At 54.3% G+C, this 18,786-nt stretch overlaps 1 protein-coding gene and 1 long non-coding RNA gene across 2 annotated transcripts; both read left to right on the top strand.

Annotated features, from left to right (window-relative positions):
• The first annotated feature begins 2,441 nt into the window (after positions 1–2,441).
• Positions 2,442–3,893, top strand: LOC108962371 (uncharacterized). The gene is made up of 2 exons (XR_001990946.3): positions 2,442–2,883; positions 3,559–3,893. It is a non-coding gene; the product is annotated as an uncharacterized LOC108962371 (long non-coding RNA).
• A 6,958-nt stretch (positions 3,894–10,851) lies between these two features.
• On the top strand, positions 10,852–17,637 carry IQCD (IQ motif containing D). Its single transcript, XM_009092212.4, has 4 exons — positions 10,852–12,513; positions 13,716–13,949; positions 16,171–16,242; positions 17,359–17,637. Exons 1-4 carry the CDS (start codon positions 11,899–11,901, stop codon positions 17,635–17,637), a joined length of 1,200 nt encoding a protein of 399 aa, XP_009090460.4. The 5' UTR covers positions 10,852–11,898.
• The last annotated feature ends 1,149 nt before the right edge of the window (positions 17,638–18,786 follow it).

Genomic DNA, 18,786 nt, shown 5'->3' with positions numbered 1-18,786 from the left:
GAGTGGTTAAGGTTGGATATGATCTCTAAGATGACCAAGTCCAACTGTTCTGCTCAGCACTGTCAAGGTCAGCACTAAGCCATGTCCCCAAGTGCCACATACTCACATTTTTTTAACATTTACAAGGGTGGGGACTCCACCACAGCCCTGGGCAGCCTGTTCCAGTGCCTTACCACCCTTTCTATGAAGAATTTTTCTCTAATATCCAACCTAAACCTCCCTTGGTGCAACTTGCGGCCATCTCCCTTGTCCTGTCTCTTGTTTCCTGGGAAAAGAGCCTGACCCCCACCTGGCTCCAGCCCCTCACATCTGTTGGGGCTGTGTAACCCCACCAAGGAATGGGGTTCTTCACCATCAAGGACCAGCTTGCTCAAATCATAAGACATGGAATGATTTGAGTTGGAAGGGATCTTAAAGTTCATCTCATTCCAATGCCCTGCCATGGGCAGGAACAACAACCACGGATCTCCCAAGCACCTCCTGAAAAAGTGTTGTGGCAGTTAAGTGGGGGAAGAAAAAGGTGACATCTTAGGGTCTCTCCCAACCAGAGATGCTGGAGCCTTTGCTCTACCTTCCCCCTCTGGAAGGCAGCAGATGACAGGGCTTTGAGTTGCTGTCTCAAAACCCAAAGCTGTATCCCAGTTAGGAAAAACAAGTGTTGGTGACATTCCAAGTCTCCTGACTCACAAGTTGCTGTCCTGCCTCAGCAGCACATTTTGTGCTGGAATAAAACAACACTCCCTGAGCACGTGGTGGTCTCGGAGTGGCTGTCAAGGCCCTGGTACAAATGAGATGTGAAAACTGTGCTGATTTTATTAATAGTAAAATTCACTACTCGCTGGGGTATCTCAAATCCTCTGTACTTTCAGCAGCCCAGACTTCATGTTCCAGCTCCTCAGATGTGAGTTTATTTTCAGTGGTCCAGCATGGCTCTGGAAGAGCTGCTGCTGCCTTTCCCTGGATTTCTTGCCAAGAGGTCACAACAGCTCGTTTGTAGTCAGAGCAGCAGAGTTTCTCCTACTCCATTTCCATAAACATGGGGCACCATCCTGGCTTGAGAGCTGAGCATCTGGATCTGCTGATGCTGGACCTTGCACTGCCTGACCTGCTGCCAGGAGCTGCTGCTGGGCTCTGTGCTGGGGTGGCAGGATTTGACCTTGGAGAAGGCCACTGTGTGCTGGGCTGAGCCCCCAGTGTGGGCAGCAGGGGAGGGGGGATTCTGCTCCTCTGCCCCACTCAGGTGAGACCCCACCTGCAGAACTGCCCCAGCCCTGGGGCCCAGGAAGGGCCTGGAGCTGCTGGAGAGAGTCCAGAGGAGGCACCAGGATGAGCAGAAGGATGGAGCAGCTCTGCTGTGAGGAGAGGCTGAGAGAATTGGGATAGCTTGGCCTGGAGAAGAAAAGGCTTTAGAGTGACCTAATTACAGCCTTCCAGTACTTGAAGGGAGCCAACAAGAAAGATGGAGAGAGAAAGAAAGATGGAGAGGGACTTTGGGCAAAGGCCTGGAGAGACAGGACAAGGAAGAATGGCTTCAAACTGAAGGAGAGTAGGTTTAGACTGCATATTTTGAAAAACTCTTCCCTGTGAGTGTGGGGTGGCCCAGAGAGGCTGTGGCTGCCCTATGCCTGGCAGTGTCCCAGACTAGGTTGGATGGGGCTTGGAGCACCCTGGGTAGTGGAAGGTGTCCTTGCCCATAGCAGGGGATGGAACAAAATGAGATTTAAGGTCTCTTTCAATCCAAACCATTGCATGATTCTATGAATCCATGGTTCCATGGTTCTATTCCCATAGGGGCCATGTGCTGGAGGGGTGCTCCATCAGGCCAAGCAGCCAGGGTGGAGTGACTCACCCTTTGTGTCCCCATGCCATGGGTCCTGGCTGTCACTGAGCCCAGCAGCTGCAGATGCAGGCCTTCAGGGGGTGTCCTTCAGGGGGACACATGGATGCTCCATGTGGGAACAGAGCCTGGTCACTGCTCCAGGCAGACATCGAGGATGGTGCTGGTGCAGTGGCTGAAGGGCAGGAGAAGCTGTTGGACCACTGTGTCACAGAGGCAGAGTTTGGAGGTGACTCCTGACAGGCCACCTGCCAAGGTCTCCATGACAACAACCGACCACCAAGAGCAGAGACGGGGTCATGGAGGAGCAGGGCCACACACGGCCTCGTGTCACCTTCTTCACACCACCCCAGCGCCAGCAGATCAGCAGGCCCCGGTGCAGGGCTGGGGAACCCTCACACCATCCTGGGGCTGGGGAACCCTCACACCATCCTGGGGCTGGGGAACCCTCACACCATCCTGGGGTTGGGGAACCCTCACACCATCCTGGGGCTGGGGAACCCTCACACCATCCTGGGGCTGGGGAGCCCTCACACCATCCTGGGGCTGAAGGACCCTCACACCATCCTGGGCTGAAGACCCTCACACCATCCTGGGGCTGAAGGACCCTCACACCATCCTGGGGATGGGGAACCCTCACACCATCCTGGGGCTGAAGGACCCTCACACCATCCTGGGGATGGGGAACCCTCACACCGTCCTGGGGTTGGGGAACCCTCACACCATCCTGGGGATGGAGAACCCTCACACCATCCTGGGGATGGAGAACCCTCACATCATCCTGGGGATGGGGAACCCTCACACCATCCTGGGGCTGAAGGACCCTCACACTGTCCTGGGGCTGGGTGACCTTCACACTCTCCTGGGGCTGGGGGACTCTCACACTGGGCTGGGGGACCCTCAAACTCCCAGGTTCATGGGCCTCTGACATGAAGCCCCTTCTCACCTAAAACAGCCCTGCAGATTGGGACCTTGACTTGGACTACCCCCTGCCCACCTCCAGCAGGCACACCGCTGCCCATGAGCTGCAACTCCTGGAGGAGCAGGTGAGGTGTCCTCTCCCCTGGGACAAAGCTCATGTCCCCCTGTGGCACAAGGAGGAATTTAGGTCTTCAGCCAGCTGGATCAGGAGGGGTGCCAAGGTTCTCTCCAATGGTTGGGAGAGGCAATTGTTGGATTTGGGCCACCTCTGACATGAGTGGTTGTGCCTCCACCCCAGCCTCAGGACACAGCTGTCATATCCTATCTCCAAGTCACCTGTGGTTTGGAATAAGCTACAGGCATCATTAGCCACCGGAACCTGGACTGAGATGTTGTTCCAATGATACCCTGGAAAAGAATAAGTTTAAATTGGATTTTGGGAAGAGATTCTTCCCCGTGAGGGTGGGGAGGCCCTGGCACAGAGTGCCCAGAGCTGTGGTTGCCCCTGGATCCCTGGCAGTGTCCCAGGCCAGGTTGGATGGGATCTGGAGCAACTTGATCTGGTGGAAGGTGTCCCTGTGGATTGAAGCAAGGTGAGCTTTAAGTTCCCTTCCAGCCCAAATCATTCAGTGATTCTGTGACTCTGATTATGCACATTGGAGCTTTTTGCTCAGCGATCACCTCGGCCATAGCGAGGGATGTGGTGGGATCTATCTCTTCCTGAAGATAAGCACCACTTTGGAGTTCTTTATTTCATGGTAAGAGAGTGGCAATAAAGGCTTATGTTTCCTCTCACAAAGGTAAAAAAATTTGACAAGGCCAAAAAGAAAACTCATCGCCTCTACAAACAATTACAGCAGCAGTTTTTGAAAGAACAGGAGAGAAAGATGGCGTGGAGGAAGAAGACAGCCGAACAGTTTAAAAGATCCCTCGAAGTGTTCGATCGCAGGAGCGGGAAGGTGCCCGGTCCCACCTCCCGTTTGCCGGCGGCTGAAGCGGAGCCCTCGGAATAGAGACGCGTGCAGAGAGCTCCTCCTGCAGGCCGTGCCCCGGCTGCCAGCGCACTGGAGCTTTAGGAACTCTACAGCTTTAGGAACTCTACGCTCCTTCTACAGCAATAAATCTGTGCAACCCCTCTGGTGCTGCTGCCCTTTAGGATCGATGGGAACGGGGTCGTTGGAGAGCCTGGGCTGGGAGGGAGCAGTGAGGGAGCTGGGGGTGCTCAGCCTGGAGAAAAGGTGACTCAGAGGTGACCTTAACCACTCTCTGCAGCTCCTGAAAGGTGGCTGTGCTCAGCTGGGGCTGGGCTTTCCCTCCAGGAACTGACAGAACCACAGGACACAGTCTCAAACTCCGTCAAGGAAGGTATAGGTTGGATATTATCTTTCACGGAAAGAGTGATAAAGTTCTGGAATGGCCTGCCTGGGGAGATGGTGGAGTCACTCCCCCTGGATGTGTTTATAAAAGGCCTGGATGTGGCACTGGGTGCCAGGGTTTAGGTGAGGTGTTGGGGCTGGGTTGGACTCAATGACCTTGAAGGTTGCTGCCAACCTGGTCATTCTGTGAATTCTGTGAGGCAGCTGCAGGAGTGAAACTCCTCTTCAAGGGACTGCTGTCCTGTCAGGGAGTGGGAGTGCAATGTGAAAGGGATGGAGTTTTTCCTTGGCTCGTGCCTTGGGGATGGCCAGGCACTGTCTAGGCTCCCCAGGGAATGGGCATGGCCCCAGGCTGCCAGAGCTGCCAGGGATGCCCAGGGTGGGATTGTTGGGGGGTCTAGGCAGGGCTAGGAGCTGGGCTGGATGATCTTTGTGAGTGTCTTCCAGCTCAGGAGATTCCATGACTCTGTCCTGCTTTTCCAGCCAGCATTGCAGTGTTTGGATTTCATAACATAAACCTTTTCAGATGAAGCTGCTTATTTTTTATGCTTCCCAGTGACCTCGAGGGAATAATTGGACCTTGGAAGATTGCTTCCATGTCCTCAATCACGTCATATCCTCAATCAAGTGCTTCCTTCACTGGACTGAAAAATCCCCAGTACCTTAAGCTGTGCCCCTCAGCTGGGATTTCTGAAGGGAATTCTCAAAACTGATGGGAGAGGCATAGCTCAGACAGCAGGACAGCACAGACAAGTCACATCTCAGCACTCAAAAACCAGGAGCCATCAGGCCTTGGCAATAAATTCTCTATTTACTGTTAAAACTGTTATTTAAAGAAGCACAAAACTTTCCCCTAACTTCTCCACAGACATAATTCAGGTGCCGCAAGGTTCTAGAAACACTGCATGGAAAATCAGGGTTTGGCACCTGAAGTGGCTTCAAACCACAGATCTATCAAGTCTTGCTTTTCCAGAGTATTTAAGGAATGTTCTTGTCCTCCTCCCACCTGTGATAAATCTGCCCTGCAACCTTTCCTCTCCATGGACAGACCCTTCCTCCTTGATCTCAGTTTTTGCCTGCTGGGTTTGTCCAGGAAAAGGATTTGCTGTTCACCAGATGAAATGGATGATTTTTAAGGTCCCTTCCAACCCAAACCATTCCGTGGTTCACTGTGACAGCTGCTGGACAGGAGAGACAGGGAACATCTCTGGTCATGCAGGCACCAGTGCCAGGCTGGTGTCCACCTGGACCAGCTTGCTTGGTGACTGAAACCCAAGAAAAGATGTATTGAGATGAATAAAAACGAAATGCCAAAAAGCAAATAATGTCAGAAGTTTTTAGATGAGCTTGGAGGTTGTCACTTGGGGGTGACCCATGCTGGCCACCCCTGGGGTTTTCCTTTAGGGAAGATGCTGTGGGAAAAGGAGGGTTTTAGAACCAAGCTGCACCCACCTTGCAAACTGGGGGAGGGGATGTCCCCGAGTGGTTCCCAGCACGCAGCAGCACCCGGGGGGAGCAGGGGATGTGTCCCCTCCTTGCCGTGGAGGCAGAGGGGCTGCAGGGCTCTAAGAGAGCTCCTCTGTGCGGAGGTTACAGAGCTCAGCCCCTCTGTGTTGGAAGGAGCCTGTCACCAGCGGCTCCGCTCCCCCAGCTCGGTGCTGTCCTTGGTGCCAGCATTCCCACGGACATTCCCACTGGCACACAGCAGCACCCCGGGATGAAGAGCCCCAAGCCGGGGTGATGCCTGTCCCCTTTGCCCTCTCCTTGTCACCTCCCCAGCCCCGTGGCCTTGAAGCCTCTGGAGCAGCTGGAGCTGGGCCGTTCCCCGGGCAGGCTGGGGGGTTGGCACACCCGGGCCGGGCCCTGCAGGGCTGGGTCTCGGTGCTGACCGAGCCCTGAGTGCTCCCGCTCGGCTGAGCCAGGAAGCAGCTGGCTTTTACCTGGGAGATGGAGGCTGTGACTTGCTGCGACTTACAGAATCACAGAATCATTAAAGCTGGAAAAGCCCTCTGAGAGCATCAAGTCCAACCATTCTCCCACCACTGTCCCCTGTCCTCAAGTGCCACATCCACTGGCTGTTAAATCCCTCCAGGGATGGGGACTCTCCCATTGCCCTGGGCAGCTGTGCCAGGGCTTGACCACCCTTCCCATGTAGGAATTTTCCCAAAATCCACCCTGAGCCTGCCCTGGCCCAGCCTGAGGCCGTTCCCTCTCCTCCTGTCCCTGTTCCTTGGGAGCAGAGCCCGACCCCCCCGGCTGTCCCCTCCTGGCAGGAGTTGTGCAGAGCCACAAGGTCCCCCCTGAGCCTCCTTTTCTCCAGGCTGAGCCCCTTCCCAGCTCTCTCAGCCTCTCCTGGGGCTCCAGCCCCTTCCCAGCTCTGTTCCCTTCCCTGGACACGCTCTAGCCCCTCCAGGTCTCAACAATAAAGAGCAGAACTGGACACCGGATTTGAGGTTTGGCCTCAGCAGACAGATTAGGACCAAACTCACACATTCTGGTCTCAGTGCCCTGACATCCCCAGGAACATTTTCCTGTGCCACAGCTGCCCACAGCTGGCTGTGTCCCTCCGCACTCCTGCTCTTGCCACCCAGCTCCAGCCTGGTGCTCTCAGAGGCAACCCAGCACCTCCAGCCCTCCCGTTTTCCTTGCTGGGTCCTTTAGCTCAGAGCTTACACCAACACCACTACACCTGTCCCTTCAGCCAGCTCTGTACTGCAGGGACTCCCTGGTTTCTCTGTGCTCTGCCTGGGCCTTCCTGAGAGGCTCTGGGGGCCAGGGAAGTGCGAACTCCTTCCCAAGCATTCAGGATACAGATGCCATCATCCCACTGACAGCATGACATGGGAATGAGGGAACAGCAGCCAAAGCTGCAGGAGGGACATGGTCAGGGATCAGCTGGCCCTGTGGAGTCCTGCAGGGCTTGGTGTGTTGCCAGCAGAGCACAATGTAAGGCTACAGCCAGAGGACTGTGGCAGGATGGGACTGGCCCTGCAGTGACAGGATGGGGTGCTGTTGCCTGCAGCAAGGCTTCATTGTGTGCTTCTGCTCTTTCACCAACATTTCACAATTAGTTCAAATCATGCCCCTCCTTGATGTCCCTTCCCTGGTCCCACACAGGGGTGGGTGGTAGCAGGAACAGGGAGATTATTTGGGCAAACCAGGCTGGGGTGGATCATGGTTTTCCCAGCAGATCGACCTGCCAGCTCCCACACCCTGAGCTGTGCTTCCCTTTGCTGCAGAGGAACGGGATTCAGCACCTGGAGAGGAGTTTGGGTGGTGGCTGAGGCCAGCTGGGCCGAGGGAAGTCTCTGGCCCTCAGGCATCTGTCACAGTCCTGCTGTTGGAACACAGCTGGACACAAACTGTGGGATCAGTGTGCCCAGGCTGTACCAGGGGCTCCGGGCTCTCCGGGCTCTCCATCCCCTGCTTGGACATGCCCCACATAATTTGGATTCTTGGGCAGCTCTGGCTCAGGCAGTGATGCAGTCTGGTGGGTTTGGGTGCAGAGAATTGTTTGAGGATAGATCTGAGGCTTTTCTACATCCTGGATGAGGTGGGATTGACGCAGGTTTGGTGATGCTTCATCCAGCTCCCAAAGTGACCCAGTTTTCCTCCTGGCTGAAGAGCTGCTGCTGGCCTGGAGCAGTGTGGAGCTGCAGGACGAGTCAGGGCTGCTCTGGACATGTGTCATCACCACCATCTCCTCCTGCAAGACGGCATTGTCTGTAATTACCCAGATCCAGGAGGGAGCAGCACTGATCCACAGTCTTCCCTACTTCAGAGGAGGTTTGGATGCGACCCACCCCTTTCCTTCCTCTTTCCCTGGATGTCACAAGGACTTGCTGTCCCCTCAAGCAGGCTGTGCACTCTGGTGACACTCACTGGCCAGTTGATGCCATCTCCAGGTCATGGTTGTCAGGAAGTCCAAGTCTGCACTTCTTGGAGAGCAGTAGCACATTTCAAACAAAGCAATCGGGACACTCCTCAACTTTGGAAAGACATTCTTTTCATGATGGATTTCATTCCAAAATATCTGCAGTACATGTGGCAGCCTTTCAGGGGGGACAGGGATCCTTTCTGGAGTCCTTGTCAAGAAAAGCAGCAGCTCTCCATGTCTCAGGGGCTGTTCTCTGTTATGTGATAAGCTCCATGAGGACACATCCAACGGACAGCACACCCCTCTGTAGCCTCAAATCACAGCTCTGCTGTTATCTCGATCACAGTGCAGCCAGGAAATCACAGATCTTCTGGATTTAGATCCAGTGGGATCTAGTTGCCAAATTAGAGCTTGAGAAAGTATTCCTGGGCAGGTCAGTGCATTCCCTGGAGGCTACCGGGCAGCCTCACAGTTCCAGCTGCCCCTTCTTCCCACAGCGGGCTGGGCATGTCCCAGCTTGGGGCGGACCCAAACCCAGAGTCACTGTCACACTCAGTCCCATTCTTCATTTGAATCAGTCCTTTGGCTGAGGCACTCAGGCAGGAGGGAACCCACACGGAGGTCACTGCTCCAGGTAATGAGCTCCAGGTAATGAGGAAAATGACTTGGGGGTGCTGGAAATGGTACCAGGTATGCCCAGGTGGGCAGGAAGGCCAAGTGTCCCCTCATCCATCCTCACCAGTGCCACACCAGAAAGCCCAGTCCTGGTGGTTCCACTACATCTCCCAACACCAGTCTGTCGTGGTTTAAGAGGAAATGAAGTTTTTTGTGATGGTGTGGGCAAGCCAATCGGTGTTCAGATTTAATATTGGCACCTGGTTTGTCCACTGAGGGCATGGATACGCCTCTGAGAACACAGGGGTTAAAAGCTGTGATCTCCCAGGGGAACTTCCTCTTTGAGTCCCGCTTGAGAGTGAGCAGATCCCCCCCCCCCCCCCCCCGCCCAGATCTGGCTGGGCGGGGAGGGAGGGGGGCCATGTGGCCGGAGAGAGGGGTGGGCCGGGCCTGGGCCCAAGGGTGGAGGAGAACATTGCGGGGGCTTCGGGCAGCCATCCTCCATTCCCCCCCCCCACCGGAGAGAGAGAGAGAGAGACAGGGCCGGTGCCTGTGGTGGTGGCACGGCGTGGGGGAGGGGGGGGGGGTGCCCGGCGGGGCAGCCAGGCGTGGGAGTTGACGGGGTAGACCGGCAGAGAGCCTGGGACTTTTGGCCCCTCTGGGGAGGATGGGAACCTTGCGGAGTCTCAGTCTTCCTGAAGATGTTGAGATTGAGAAGATGTTGAGATTGAGGAGATGTTGAGAGGAATTCTAGGTGGGAGGAGATGATGGAGTGGCTTTGGGCTGGACTTTTCTTGTATAGCCACAGCAGAACCACTGTCGTTCCAGTGACACAGAGACTGCATTCTAGGGGGAGGCGATGGCTCAGAGCCAAGAGAGTGCAGTGATGTGGAGGAGTGAACAGAGACGACGGGTGAGGAGGGTGGTGGTGGTGCCCTCTGCTTCGAAGAAGAGAAGAAGAAGAAGACGATCTCTGTTCAAGAGACCCCTCGGCCCCAGGGGGTGAAATTTGGGGGGGACAAGTGTCCCAAAAGGAGAAGGACTGTACTCCCTTTGGAACTGGTCAAAGTATCCTTAAAATGAAAAACCCTAGAAGCAGCTCTGATCCATGTGCAGTGGTGAGAGCACTGGACATGGAAGTCATGTGGCGCAAGAGGGACTCCTCTCTCCTCGAGTGACTGAGAATCGATTATCTAAAGGGTGGCAGTGGAATTGGAAATTTGGTGGGGGGGAGGAGGAAGAATTTGGAAGGTTTTCATCTTATGTTCTATTGTGTTTTGTGTGTCTTCCTTTGTAGTTGTAGGTTAATAAATGGTTTTTTTTCCTTTTAACCTTAAGTTGGAGCCTGCTTTGCTCTGTCTCTGATCATATCTCACAGTAGGTGCCAGGGAAGTAGGTGTTCTTGTGGGGGGCACTGGCATTGTGCCAGGCGCAAACCATGACACAGCCTCTCTTTGCTTTGTGTAGGGAAGTGGTTGGGAATGGGTGAGCAGAATTATTCCTGCCCTTGCACACTCCCTGCACAGAAATAAAGGAGCTGCTCATGCCAGGTAAGGCTGGGACCTGGGACAAGGCTGCCCGTGAGGGTATGGCCACCCCAGCACGGTGCTGTGCCAGCTCCTGCGAGGGACAGAGCATCGCTGTGAGCGTGGCCTGGAGCTCAATGTTTGCCGTGTTTCCTGCTGGAAACCAAACCCTCCTCTCCCAGGGGCATCCATCACTGCCCGGGCACAGGCTGAGGGCAGGCTGCAGGGCAGCGTTCAAGGGCCATCATGTTCTTTGCAGACGTTAGTAAATCACAGGTAAGCAATTAACTCAGCCTGAACAGTATCAGCATCTTCATCAGCTGAGGTTCTTTATCACTTTTATGGCCCCGTAAAACCAGCCACGTTAACAGTGTGGCTCAGGGGAACTCTCTTGCGTCCTGATGTTTCAAAACAGCCCCTTCGCGGTTCCTGGCCACCCACCGGGCTGACCCGCGCCTGGCAGACGTCACCTCGAGGGAGATAAAGTTTATTCTTCGGGTTACTCGTCGTGCTCTCAGGAATACAGATCTGGGCAGCCCCGGGGGAACGAGCCGCCTCTCCCCCCTGACAGCCCCGCCGGCGCCATAACACACCCCAACTCCGGCAGTCGCCGCCGCGGGACTCGTCATTGGACAGCGCAGCTGCCAATCAAGTGACAGGAGGCGGGGTCAGCACAGCTCGCCGTAAACAGCCGGGAAAGGCCCCGCCCCTTCCAGTCGCCTGGCAACGGGAGGCGCTGACGGCGGGATCGGGATCGGGACCAGGATCGGATCGGAACCGGGATCGGATCGGAACCGAGATCGGAACTGAGTGCGCTGCAGGGGTGGAGGCCGCCTGGGGCCGACATCCCCCAGTAACCGACTCCTGAGACACCCCGTGCCACCCCCGGGATGCCCAGGGCCGCTGGTCCCACAGACCCCCCGGATCCTCCCGCACCGACCTCGAGCCGCCCGCCCCTCGCTCGGAGCTCTCCCCACCGGGAATCATCGCCCCCACCTCTGACTGTTCCCCAGTCTCTGGGTCCTCCTGCTGTCCCACACCCACACCGAGGGGACCCTTCACTCCCTGTCGGCCCCTCCACTACCGCTGTCTCCATCTCCTCCCCTCCCCTCTCTCCTCCTCTTGCTCTGTCCCTGCCAGTCCTGCCAGATCCCCTCTCCTTCCTCCTCCCTCTGACAGGGACAGGCCTGAAAGGGTAGAGGTTTCCCATAGAGGTTTCCCACTAGGAACCCTACCCTTCCTTCCAGGGTGGCCCCAGGGCTCTCCAAACCCCTCTCCACACCCCACTGGGGACTGCAGAGCTGCAGCTTGTGCTGCTCTACCTCAGCTGCTACTGGCTACAGAAGCTGTTGGGAGCTTTCCCCCCACCACTGTTCAAAGCCAGGAATCTATCACCCCCTTCCCATGGGTGTTTGACAGCTGCTCTGGGACAGAGACCAGCTCTAATCTACAACCCCATGTCCTGACCCCCTGCCCAGCCTCAGAGAGAACTCCAGGGTAATCTCAGACTCTCATGTTTTCCCAAATTACATTGTTTCTCTAATGCTGTCACTGTGTTTTCCTTTTAGAGAGAAAATCCAAGAAGGGAGATTATGTGACAGCAGAAGCACAGGGACCTCCATTTTTTCCAGAGTATCACCTTGTGTAAGAGCTGCCGTGTCTTTGCTAGACCTCAACCCACCCAGGCCACTGGTGTTTAAGTGAATCCATGGCAACAGGGGATCCAGCTACATCCCAAGCATTCTCATGAAGAAAAGAACCTTGGTGAAGGGCATGGCAACTCCAAGGAAGGCAGGGATCCCATTAGGTGTCATGAAGGTGTTAGATCCACGCCAGCTAAAGCCTGATAGCACGGAGACAGAAAGAATCCTAACTGTCTTGGATGAGACCATTGTAAAGCTGGAGATCACCAGGCTGATCCCACGGATTATTGGCTCCCTGGACAGGTATGCAAGGATGCTGGGACCTGAGATCACAAGCAGCCTTTTGGAGCATCAGAAGCTTTCAATGGAAATACAGCACCTGCTCACCAGCCCTGGAGATGCGAAGAGCCTGAGAGCTGCGGAGCAACGCCTGAAATGCTCCCTGAGAAACATCCTGAGGCTCTTCCTGGCCAACCCCTTGCTTTACCACGGACTGAAATTCGAAGTTCGGGTGAGAGAGTCACCAGCTGATGCGTTCATCAAAGCCTTCATGGAGTTCCGGGACTTCACACTCGAGAGGCTCCTCACCACTCCTGATGAGGAGAGGGAAATGATTCAATTCATGAAAGACATTTCCCTCCTGGTTGAAAAAAACACAGAAATTATCTCAGCTCTACAGGGAGAGCTGGAAGGAGTCATCCAGACTCGAGATGAAGAGGTATGACCTTGTGGGAATGTGTTTTCCAACCAAGTGGAAACTTGCTTTTTACTGGAGCAAAACCTTGCTAACTATAAACCGATCCTTTTATTGTAGTTCCTAAAGAGCAAGCTCCAGAAATCCTTTCTAATCCAGATCTAAAACTTAAAAATAATATTTTAATTGTAAAATATAATGAAAAATGTGTATTGCATGCTTGATTTTTTTAAACTCAAATTTGGCATGTTTTGAAGCTGTTGTCACTAGCCAGCTTAAACAACATAAGTCCCTGAGTTCCAGAGGAGTGGCAGGACAGGCACAAACTGCTGTGGTGGTACCCTGGCAGGGTGACAATGCCAGCTGCTTCATTCTCTGCTGCCGAAAGAATGAAAAATCATTACAGAGAGAGATTGCTCTGATTAAAATCCATTTTTAGTATTTGCTCTGTCTTCACTCTCGCTTAAAACCAATGTTTCTGTGACTCCCGACTCTAACAGCTGCCTTGGAGCATTTGTGATTAATCAGTGATTATACAAATTACATGAATCTTTAATTTTATCTGCAGCTGAGGTGCAGATAATTGACTGGGCACTTCCCAGGCACTTTCCCAGCCTGTGTACCAAGCCCAGAACTTCTGACAACAATCCTTTGTTTTCTACCTGGGTTTCTTTCTCTTCCCTGCAAGAGGGGTTGGCTGAGAAGGTTTTGTCCTGCTCACTGGTGGCAGAGCCAAGGACCTGCTTTCCCCTTTCCTTCTGCTCCTTGGAGTTCTGGGAATCGAGATATTTATGTGCAATTTGGCAGCTTCTCCAGGACACGGGGAATAAATCTGTTTCACTGATGCCAGCTGGGGATATCCCTCCCTGAGCTGTGTCCCCCAGACAGTCACTTGGAGCCTGATCCAGCCCTTGAGGGAGCCACAGGGCTAGTCCAGGGAATCTGTTTTGGCTGCTCCTCAGGTGGCAGTGCCAGTGGGACTTGGGATGGTTTGTTCTGTGCCTTTACTAACAGGTTCCCAGAGGAGCCAGGGTAAGGTTTCCAAAGCTCCTGGGTAAATCTAACTCTTCCCTCAGCCGGCAGTGGCAGGGCCTTGGTGCTACCTGAGCTGGCCCCTGGGGGTCCCTTCTTGGATCTCCTCCAGCTTTGCAACGTTTTTTCTTCTCCTGCTCACCTTATGCCTCAGGGGCATTTCCCAAAGGTATTCCTCTTGTTTTCTGGTCTAGGTTAGCAGGAAGGACAAAACAATCGAAAACCTCAAAACCACCATGGAAGATCTGGCCAAGAACTGCAAGGCTGACATCCGGCTGATCATGAAGGAAGGGGAAAAGCAGAAAAAAGAGGATGAGGAAGCCTCCCAGGAGAGGTGTGCCAGGATGAAGCAGGACATTCAGCGCCTGGGAACACAGTTCAATGCATTGGTGCTGGAGCATCGAGCCTCAGAGCTGGTTCTCAGGAAGGTAAAGGGGTGGAGAGCCCTGGGACAGGAGGTTAAAGCCTTTTTGCAGAGCTGTCAGCTCTGGCTGCTGCCTGCTGCAAGGAGCTCCTTGGTCCCTGCTTGTTCCTGGCAGGATGCACATGGTGTTTGTCAGAGCACACCCGCCCTGTCCTCATGCTCTGCTGATTCCAGTGGAAAGCAGCCCTGCAGTGACAGCAGGGACAGAGCTGTCACAGGTCCTGCTCCTGCTGGCTGCCTCGGCTCTGGGAACACCTTCCCACTGAGCTGTGACACCAGGCAGGGCTCAGGGCAGCCAGGCTGGAGCAGGACACGTGTGGGATAGTGACAAACCAGGGATCTGCTGTAGGGGCAGCAGAGCAAACAATATTGGCTTGGTAGAAGGAATCTTTTAGAGCGGATTTATTGTTCAAAGTGGAATGGAGCTGATGCTGAGGGCTCAGCAGGTCCTGCTCTGCCCAGCTTGGCAGAACAGACAAACCAAGGAGTCAGGCTGGGCTGAATGGGAGGGAAATGTAATTTCATAGAATCATCCCAGAATAGTTTGGATAGGAAGGGACATTAAAGCCCATTCAGTGCCACCCCCTGCCATGGGCAGGGACACCTTCCACTATCCCAGGCTGCTCCAAGCCCCATCCAACCTGGCCTTGGGCACTGCCAGGGATCCAGGGGCAGCCACAGCTGCTCTGGGCACCCTGTGCCAGGGCCTGCCCACCCTCCCAGGGAACAATTCCTAATTCCCAATCTCCCATCCAGCCCTACCCTCTGGCAATGGAAGCCATTCCCTGTGTCCTGTCCCTCCAGCCCTTGTCCCCAGTCCCTCTGCAGCTCTCCTGGAGCCCCTTTAGGCCCTGCAAGGGGCTCTGAGCTCTCCCTGGAGCCTTCTCCTCTCCAGGTGAGCACCCCCAGCTCTCCCAGCCTGGCTCTGGAGCAGAGGGGCTCCAGCCCTTGGAGCATCTCTGGTGCCTCCTCTGGACTCTGTCCAGCAGCTCCAGGTCCCTCCTGTGCTGGGCCCAGGGCTGGGCCAGCTCTGCAGGTGGGGCACAGGAGCAGAATCCCCCCTTCCCTGCTGCACATGCTGGGGGCTCAGCCCAGGGCTGAGGGGGTTTCAGTGCTGGGTCAGGTGCAGCCCTCACCCAGCAGCACCCCAAAGTCCTTGCCCCCAGGGCTGAGCAGATACAGGAGGAGGAATGGGAGGGACCAGCAGGCAGGCTCAGGCCCCTGTAGCAACAGCTCTGCCTCGAACACACTGGTGACACAGAGAACCGAGAACTGTAAAAAGAGCATTTTCCTTCTCATTTTGCTCTTTCTGAGTATTCTCTCCAAACCAGTGCAGCCTCCTATAAGCAGGAAGCCCACATGGTGATGGGGCATCTGTCACTCTTGCATTGGGTGGTACACCACAAAGGGCTGGGCACTGACAAAACTTCCGACCCAAGTTAGAGCTGCAGTACAGGCCCCAAAATCTTTGGCAGAGGGGCTGTATCAGGCAGTTCCTGCTGCAGTTCCTGTCACAGCAGGACTGCTCAGCTCATTCCAGCACCCCAGCAGATGCATTTACTGACCACAGAAGCCTCCTTTCCTCAGCAAGTACAAGTTGTACTTGTGGTCTGAATAGCCCAGGTGGGACCTCGTGATGGCCTTGGAGCCCTTGGGCCATCCTGGGGTAGTGCCACACAGGAAATGGAGCAGGAGTGATTCCACAGAGCACACATCCAGAGCTGGAGGTAAAACTGCCCCAGGCTGTACAGGAGTACAGCCACTGTTAAACCCTTTTACAGCCAGAAAGATCTCTTTCTTTTAAAAGGCACCATCTTCTGAGTACTTTCTGTCCCACATTCGTGTTTTGCAGTTCTCTCTTGCTTCAGTTTCAAGCTGGTGCCTCAATTTGTCGATGACTTGCCACATTCCATCAGACACATTAATTTCCTCCTGCAGAAAGCAACTTCCAGGTGCTGCTCATCCCCCCAGCTCCATGCTGTAAACCCAATAAAGCCCTCTGGGAATGTCCCAGGAGAATCCTTAAATCAGGGCAAACCACATATGTGTCAGCTGAGGGAAGCTTGTCACAGGGAGGAGGTGAAATATTCAGATATAATGATGCTGTAGCTCAAATACTTAGCTATAATGATGCTGTGGCTCTAAGTTTCCCTGTTTTCTCACTCAGGACACTTCTTACCAGGCCTCAGATGTCTGCAAGGATCTGATCTTGTTTTGTCTTTCAGGAAAAGTGCAAAGCAGAGAAGGAAATTCAGATATGGGTCCAGAAATACGACACGGACATGACAGAAAAACAGGTGTTGGCTTTAAGTGCTTTGCTCTGCCATTAAGCAGAGTAGATTGGGTAGATTCCTGTCCGAAGGGACACATGGCTCTTACCCAGGAGACCATGGAAGTGAGAGGCAGTTCTGCATGCAGGCAAACCTACAGGAAAGGGATCTTTGTCCTGCCTGTGTGTCCAGGAGTCCTCTGCTGCTTTGGCTTTAGGAGAAGTTGCATCCACTAAATCCCACAGTAAATCCCACAGTATCTGGGGGCTAAATCTGTGCTAAATCCCACAGTATCTGGGGGCAAATGGGTCACCATGTTCTGTCTGGGATGTCCACCTGATGCCAGGAAACAGGTTTTTCAGTTTTGCTCCAACCCTCAATCCTCATGGTCCTACATGGTGTCCAAACCCTGCTCCTGTTCCTGCTGAATCCTTGGGGGATGTGCTGGGTGTTATGAAACTCAACAGCCTGCCCCCAGCTGAGCCATAACAGGCTCAGGGTCACACCAGCACCCCCAAAACTTGCCTCTAGGAAGGCCCTGGGGGCTTTCCTCTTCTTGCAGTACTTATGGGATTGGACAAAAGCTGCTGGATTCCTTACAGAGCAAAATACAGGGAGGGGCCTGAAAGCTGCTGCTAATTGTAAGGAATGATCCCCCGTCAGATGTTTAATAATGGGATTATTTTGGTTTCCTGTCCCTGGAGAGGCAGGAGCCCCATGTTTGGGGCAGAATTTGTCATGGCAGACCCACCCCCACAATGACAAAACATCAGACCCAAGTTAGAGCTGCAGTACAGGCCCCAAAATCTTTGGCAGAGGGGCTGTTCCAGGCTGTTCCTGCTGGAGTTCCTGCCACAGCAGGGCTGCTTTGGAGAGCTCAGCTCATTCCAGCACCCCACCAGATGCATTGCTGGCTCTCCAAATCTTCCATTGTGTATGGGAGCATTTTTCAGGGGAGCATCAAGGGGCCCAGCATGTCATGAAACTCCCTGGGTACTGGGCACATGCCTTCCTTTTGAATCCCTTTGTAAAGGCTCCAACCCGTTGTGATTCCATGGCTTTGGGATGGGTTTCAGAACCCTCACCTGGGGATGTAGGGAGGAGCAGCTGCCAGGCTGTCCCTGATCCCTGCTGTTCTGCCAGACCACATATGATGAGCTCCAGACTGTCTACAATGAGGAGAAGGAGCAGTTGTCCCTGCTGATGGAGAAACACGCCATGCTGCTCCAAGAGTACACCGAGATTGAGGAGGAGCGCAGGATGCTCAAGGAGAAGGAGGAGGAAGCTGCACGGGAAGAGGCCAGGAGGAACGAAGCTGCCACCTGCATCCAGGCCTTCTGGAAAGGCTATTTGGTGCGGTCCATCTACAAGTCAATACTGAAGAAGGGAAAGGGCAAGGGCAAGGGCAAAGGCAAGAAATAAAGCCCTAAATCCATTTTCTCTCCCTAGCAAAGCTGCTGTGTCTGAGCTCTTCCAGATAAAGGCATTGACAATTGTTAAGGTTGGAAAAGACTTTTAAGATCATCCAGTCAAGCCAGTATCACCATGTTCACCAGTAACCCTTGTCCTCAAGCGTCACATCCACATGTTTTATGAACACTTCCAGGGATGGTGACTCTACCAGTTCACTTGGCAGTCTGTCCCATGGCTTTAGGACCCTTTACATGAAAAAAAGTTTTGTTAATATTTAATTTAAACATCTCCTGGCACAACTTGAGGCCATTTCCCCTCATCCTGTCATGTCCTGCTTGTGTGGATTTGATAGCCCATTCCTGACTTTAGGGCCCTTCCTTGCAGCCTCCCTTCCCAGGAGAGAACAGTGGCACTGGTGAGGCCCCTCTTCAGACACGGCCAAGGAAGGTGTGTTCCCTTCTTGGCAGTCACAAGACATACTGGGATCCATTAGACTTTGAGAAGTTGGCAGCCATGTGGATAGTTTGGGGTGTAGTTACATCAAGAAGGATATTCCCTGTCCAGATAGACTTCAGTTCCCAAAAACCTATTGGGAGTTAGGAATTGTTCCCTGGGAGGGTGGGCAGGCCCTGGCACAGGGTGCCCAGAGCAGCTGTGGCTGCTCCTGGATCCCTGGCAGTGCCCAAGGCCAGGTTGAATAGGGCTTGGAGCACCCTGGGACAGTGGAAAGGGTTCCTGCACATGGCAGGGGGTGGAACTGGGATGAGTTTTAAGGTCCCTTCCACCCTAACCCATTCCATGGCTCTCTGAAAAGCAGCCTTTGGAGTCCAAAGCCCTCTCAGGCTGTTGCAGATCCAGGAGTGGCCCCACAGGCTGCCTCAGTGTCCCGGTGCTCCTACCTGAAGGACTCTCCCGGGAGGAATGGCTCACCCAGCTGCAGAGGGGCCGGAGCTCAGCCCAGAGCAGCACATGGAGTGTCCTTCCCCCTCGGAGCTATCCAGCCCGGATCCCGAGGCTTGGAGCCCAGTGCACTCTCTGGAGAATTCCCAGGGCCGTGGGAGCCTCCTGAGCCCCTGGCACAGCTGTGACAGTGTGTGAAGGTGATGGCTGAGGATAATGGGATCAGGGGGATCAGAGAGGATCAGGGAGATGAGTGAG

Source organism: Serinus canaria, chromosome 15 (genome assembly GCF_022539315.1).
Source record: "Serinus canaria isolate serCan28SL12 chromosome 15, serCan2020, whole genome shotgun sequence".
NCBI lineage: Eukaryota > Metazoa > Chordata > Aves > Passeriformes > Fringillidae > Serinus > Serinus canaria.
This window is presented reverse-complemented; position numbering and strand designations above follow the sequence as displayed.